At 38.4% G+C, this 5,826-nt stretch overlaps 1 protein-coding gene across 1 annotated transcript; it reads right to left on the bottom strand.

Moving 5' to 3' along the window:
- Positions 1-1,015: 1,015 nt before the first annotated feature.
- Positions 1,016-2,836, bottom strand: LOC105056520 (uncharacterized). Its single transcript, XM_010938738.4, has 5 exons — positions 2,417-2,836; positions 2,206-2,256; positions 1,957-2,090; positions 1,541-1,632; positions 1,016-1,450 (listed from the first exon to the last, which is right to left on the bottom strand). Exons 1-5 carry the CDS (start codon positions 2,774-2,776, stop codon positions 1,263-1,265), a joined length of 825 nt encoding a protein of 274 aa, XP_010937040.1. The 5' UTR covers positions 2,777-2,836; the 3' UTR covers positions 1,016-1,262.
- Positions 2,837-5,826: the final 2,990 nt, after the last annotated feature.

The raw sequence follows: 5,826 nt of genomic DNA, 5'->3' as shown, positions 1-5,826 counted from the left end.
GCATGACAAGGTAAGGACCCAAGGCATTTTTCAACTGGACATAAACATATAGCCAACAAGGAAACCCTTCAACTACAAATGATCACTAATGAATCAGCGAATATTGACCCAGCTGAATTAATTGAATCTGCACGCATCAAAGACAATAAGTTGACTAACATCTGAACTATTGTCAAATAGGTTCATCCTTCTGCTTGACATACAACATTCACACAATCAACCTGATGATAGAATTAATAGGTACTTTAAAGCACAAACAGAGCATGCTAGTATATAATCTTATGATCCATTAGTCGAAGCATTAACAGCTATTTACCTGACAAAAAGAAAAGGTTCCATGAGACAAAAGACCATTACAATCAGGTTTGCCTATGGAACGAATCATACATACTGGTTCAGTACTGATAATACCATACGGGGGGCATATCAATACTTAATATACCGAACCAGCCCCATACCAACATAGTAATAGGTTAACACTGATAGGGGACCCGGAACCGAGATAGTGAACCTTGATTACAATCATTAAATGGAGGTTACAGCATATAAGTGTTCTTAAACAACAGAACCAGATTGCTTCCAGACTTCATGTATAGGAAGGAAAACTTGATTTCCACAAATCTCCGATGAACATTTAAGAGATCATTTCAAGCATATAGTCATCAATGGCTCATTGCTCTAAAAGGAAATCAGGGTAAATATCTGAAGTTTTCTATTACAAGGCATCTCTTTTCTCTATAATTTCAAAAGTTAATTATAAATAGAAGGCACAACAGTGAAAGGAACCAAGGCAGGTCCAAAATACAAAAACATGACCATCCAAAAAGAGGCATGATCAACGTGTCAGCCTACATTTCAAGATATATGATGCAACATTCTATTGCAAGACACATCCATTGCAAGATACATGATACAACATTCTGAAGACTGTCAGCCTACATTTTTCTAGTTACTTATGGAAATCCAAACCAAACGACCGTAATCACCATGTTACTAGAAAGGAAGAGAGAAAATCTTTCTATAAAAGTTCAATAAATTGCAGAGATTATTATTCAAGGTATTTCTAAGATAACACCTTACTCATAACAGAAATTCACAATGAAGTTGTGCATGGAGAAAAACCCATTTAGAACAAAAAGGGCTTATATGATCAAGACATATTTCAAGCAACTCACTACAAGCATATGGCAGTCATGTCTGATCAGACTAAATGCTTCTATTCCCAACAGCTGAAATATTTCAAATAAGATCACCACTTGCTGTCAGACAGTTCGCCTTCGTCCAAGTGCAGCCAAAAAGTTGAAAGCCCTCCAAGATATTTGCATGACACTAAAAATTACCCCAGAAATTGCACGCCCTTTTGTAATCCCCTCCCGCAGGTTCCTTGCTGCTCTAGCTACCACTGGTTCCTCAGTCTCATCCTTCTGGGCGGTCTTGCCCTGCACCCGCACTAATCAATTGAAGATGGGGTAAAACACATCATCAAGTCCTAATCATTGCTGCCAACATCACACAATAACATCAAAAGGCATAAACTAACCCATTGGAACCATAGTAGTGAGACGCCGCAATCTATCTTCAGCTATCCGAATCGCTCGGGTAGAGCTTCTGACGCCCTGCGCTATCTCCTGCCTACATAACCAAATCAATTGGGCCATATGATAACTAAGCTTGATGAATGAATAACTATAAAAATGCTGACATCAATGCCAGAAATGTATCTTAAACATCCAAATTAAAGCAGGTATCTATTGTTCTAGTATTAATATCCTGCTAATATCCGCATAATGGAAAGCATCCAGTGGAACCTTTGGGTGAACAAACAGCCTACTCTATGCAACGATCTGATATATATGCAACAATACATAAAAATCACTCATCCACATATTCTCTAATTAACCAAAAGGAACAAAGAGAGAGAGAGAGAGAGAGAGAGAGAGAAAACTAAGGACTGACCCCAGGTCACTGAGCTCCATGGTTAAATCACTGATCTCCATGCCTGAGAGTCTAACAGCAGCCATGGTATCCGGGAGCTCTTCTGCCGTGACGTCCAACAGCTTCTCGACTGACTCCGCAGCCCTCTTGAAAGCCTAGACATTTTCAACATCACAATTCGTATAAAATAGTTCTTGCAAGTCACCAAATACAATAAAAAATGACAACTTTGATAAAACCAAACCCCAAATCATCACAGAAAACACCGACCAAAAGGGCTGGGATCGCAGAAAAGAACAGCCATGACGCCGAAATTGCAGCCTGAGAAGATTTCACAACCATAAATCCATAAAATTCGAGAACAAAACTGCAAACTTGGAGGTCATATAGCTCAAGTTGTAATATTTCCCGACGATTTCTTTAAAAAGGAAGAGAAAAGAAAAGAAAAGGCAACTTTTGATGAACCAAGAGGTGATCATACCACGCAAGCAGTGCAGTTCAGCACAAAGATGTGCCGGCGGTCGAGATTCCACCGAGTGAGCGAAATGGAGGGCGGCGACGCGACAGAGGCGGTGAGGGAAGCGGAATCGGTGGAGGCGGAGGCGTCGAGGGAGAGAGAGGAGAAGGGGAGATGGGGTTCGATGGGGCCTTTCCCGGCCGCCGCCATGGCGAATCTTCTTTGAATGCTACGCGAGCTAACATTAATTAGAGGGATCGAGATATGAGAAGCGGAGGCAGAGGGGGCGCCGGTAGTGGAGGCAGCGGGGGCGACGGAGGAGGAGGTGGCGGAGGGAGGAGAGCGGCGAAATTTGGCGGCGGAGGGAGGAGGAAGGACAGACATAGTGGACGGACGGGCTCCGCCGGCTCTGCTCGCCGGTGAGAACGACGCAGAAATAGAGAAGAACCACCCTTTTATGCCTGAGGCTCTGGGAAAATTTAGCCTAAGCCCTTGGCGGTACCTCATTTATCTAAAATGTCCCTCTAACTGAGAGGAAAGTATATAACGGAGACGGTTGGCGCGGTGCAAAATACTGGAACTGGCAACACCTGTGCACGATGTGGGCTAAGGATGGCAAAATTGATCCGATTCGATGGATATACATTCTATCCGAATTCGATCAAATTTGAAAAATAAGATTTGATTGAATTTGGATGAAACCCGAAAACTATAGTACGGATATGGATAGAGTATGGATAGTGCTATTTTCTATCCGAACTCGAATTCGAACCTGAACCCGATCCAAACTTATGGGTATGAATAATACCCGAACCCATATATATATATATATATATATATATATATATATATATATATATATATATATACATACATACATATACCTATATATATATATATATATATACATACATACATATACCTATACATATATACATATATATATATACATACATATACATATACATATATACATATATATATACACACACATATATACACACACATATATATGATCTCTCTCTTTCTCTCTCTCTCTCTATATATATATATATAATTATATATATGTATGTATGTATATGTATGCATGCATATATGTATGCATGTATGTATGTGTGTGTGCGCGTGTTAGAAGTGTGTATGTGCGTATGTATGTATGTATATATATATAATTGATAATTCTATTTTTGATTGATAATATGCATAAAATTATTTTACTTTTTTTTTTTGGTATAGAATGGACGGGTATGGGTTGAGTATGGGGCAGATATGGATTGGGTATGGAGAAATGGGTTACCCACAGATATCCCCGAACCCGTTAGGTATGGGGATGGGTATCTTTTTTCTTATCCGATTGGGTATCGGGTAGGATTTGGGTATAAGGTATTGAGTTCGGATTTGGGGATGGGTAGTATACTATCCGACCTAAATCCTATCCATTGCCATCCCTAATGTGGGCTAGATGGGTATCAATGCACTCAAAAAAAAAAAAAAAAAAAAAAAAAAAGAGGTTGGTCGGCCGGGGATACTTGGCAGCTTTTTGCCTCTTCTTCGTTTAAATTGGAACATTTTCTTTTGGGTAAGATTTAAATTTGAACATTTGTATGAGGGAGCTAAATTAGGGCATATATATGCGACTTTGATTCTATGAAAGGTGATTGTATGATCTTGTTGTCGGGGTTGTATGTAAGCTCTTCATTATAGCCTTTGTTTGCATTTGGTTCTAAGCATGTTTGGCAAGCTTTTGGCTTTCATTAAGGTTAATTGGGAAGGAATATTTACTTTGCAAGTTTAATATGTACTAGCAACTTTTGCAAAAGCATGCTTTAAAAAGAATTGGAAATAACAATAAAATAGATGAAAAAATTAAGAAAGAAAAAATGTCTTAGGTCACCATTTCATGTATACATGGTTGTGTTTTGCTAATGATAACTTTTTAATATTTTTTTATTATAATATTTCTATATTTAAGCCGTTCAGTCAAGTGGGATTAAGATTATCATCTTTTCTATTAGTTGATTCATCTAGTTTCACAAGAGCTTCTCATCCTGTATTCCAAGATATCAATGTTTACCCTAATGCCTCCAAGAACTCAACTATAGGAAGAAGGACTACAAACTTCATCTAGTCTACCATGTTGTGGAGGTGGATGAGAAGCCTCTACTTGATGTCCTCCATCCCCATGTCTCTCTATAAAACTCAAATCCGTGCTTGTCCCTCTTAGCCTCACTCTGATATTCTCCAATCTTATGGCTATGCGTCTTCAACATCAAAGACATTTCGACCAAGCCCTTTTTGCATCGATAGATGGAGCAAATTGAGAGAGAGATGAGTAGCTGGTCGACATTATAGGAGAATAATGGCATTATCCGATCAACAATTGATTAGTAAAACAAAACAATACGAGAGGATGAAGGGTCCGCCGATATTGTAGGAGACTGATGGTTCTTTTTCGGTTATCTCAAATGGAGCAGATTAATAAGGAAGATGAAGCGAGTTAGTGATCGAGAGATGGATTAAATTAGCTAATGAATCAATTATGGCCTTTGAATGATGCTAAAATTACAATACTAACCACATAAAGGGGTATTAATTATGATTCTTAAATTTTACTTAAATTAGGCTACGTGCTACATATACTTCAGCTTTCTATCAGATATAGCCGGTTGCCATGAGAGAAATAAAGAAAGTTCACTCTATAATGAACAGGAGGCAGAAATTTGAAAGATTATACCGTAGCAAATCCTCAATAACTTCTTAGATTAATTAAAGGAAGCGTAACAACTCACAATTCAACTACTTCCCGCGTATCTCGTTAATTTCTGGAATTGCACAATTTCTATACGACGATCTGGACAAGAAAATTTTTCGAGTGCACATAAAGGGAATCGCAGAGCATTACTCTTGGGAACGCGAGAGAGAGAGAGAGAGAGAGAGAGAGAAAACTTTGCCCCTTCATGGCGTAGGAAATGACTGTATTAGATTTCATTCCAAATTTGCTCTGGACTTTGGATTTGCTACCTAGTCTTGTTCCGGTTTAGACCTTGGTACGAGGTCAAGACATTTTTATTTATAAGCTCTGAAGTGTGTCGAGCAACGCATTACTTTAGATTAGGTAGGCCCAAACAGGTCATGTTGGCCCAAACAAATGCATTAGAATAGATAACACATTTAGTCGAAGATTGATTAGTAGCCAGCATTTGCTTGCCTTGTACAAATTAAATACAACTTTATATCTAACAACTGAATTTTATATTTTTTTGAAACAAGATAATAAAATTTAGTTGCCTCCATAAGCCTCAGCTAGAAGAAGCCCACTCTCTCACTTTTCCCATAAGCCACCATTCCCTATCTTTTATTAAACGTCCACTTTGCATTGGATTTTTTCTATTTATATAAATTGGTAATTGGTAATTTGCAATGCAACTTTTGGT

The sequence above is a fragment of the Elaeis guineensis genome, chromosome 13, assembly GCF_000442705.2.
Source record: "Elaeis guineensis isolate ETL-2024a chromosome 13, EG11, whole genome shotgun sequence".
In the NCBI taxonomy this organism is placed as follows: Eukaryota; Viridiplantae; Streptophyta; class Magnoliopsida; order Arecales; family Arecaceae; genus Elaeis; species Elaeis guineensis.
This window is presented reverse-complemented; position numbering and strand designations above follow the sequence as displayed.

Coding starts and splice junctions, on each gene's coding strand:
- LOC105056520 (XM_010938738.4), bottom strand. CDS start 2,776: ATGTCTGTCCTTCCTCCTCCCTCCGCCGCCAAATTTCGCCGCTCTCCT. Junction 1,633..1,956: donor ATGGAGCTCAGTGACCTGGG/GTCAGTCCTTAG, acceptor TTGGTTATGTAG/GCAGGAGATAGCGCAGGGCG. Junction 1,451..1,540: donor CACTACTATGGTTCCAATGG/GTTAGTTTATGC, acceptor TCAATTGATTAG/TGCGGGTGCAGGGCAAGACC.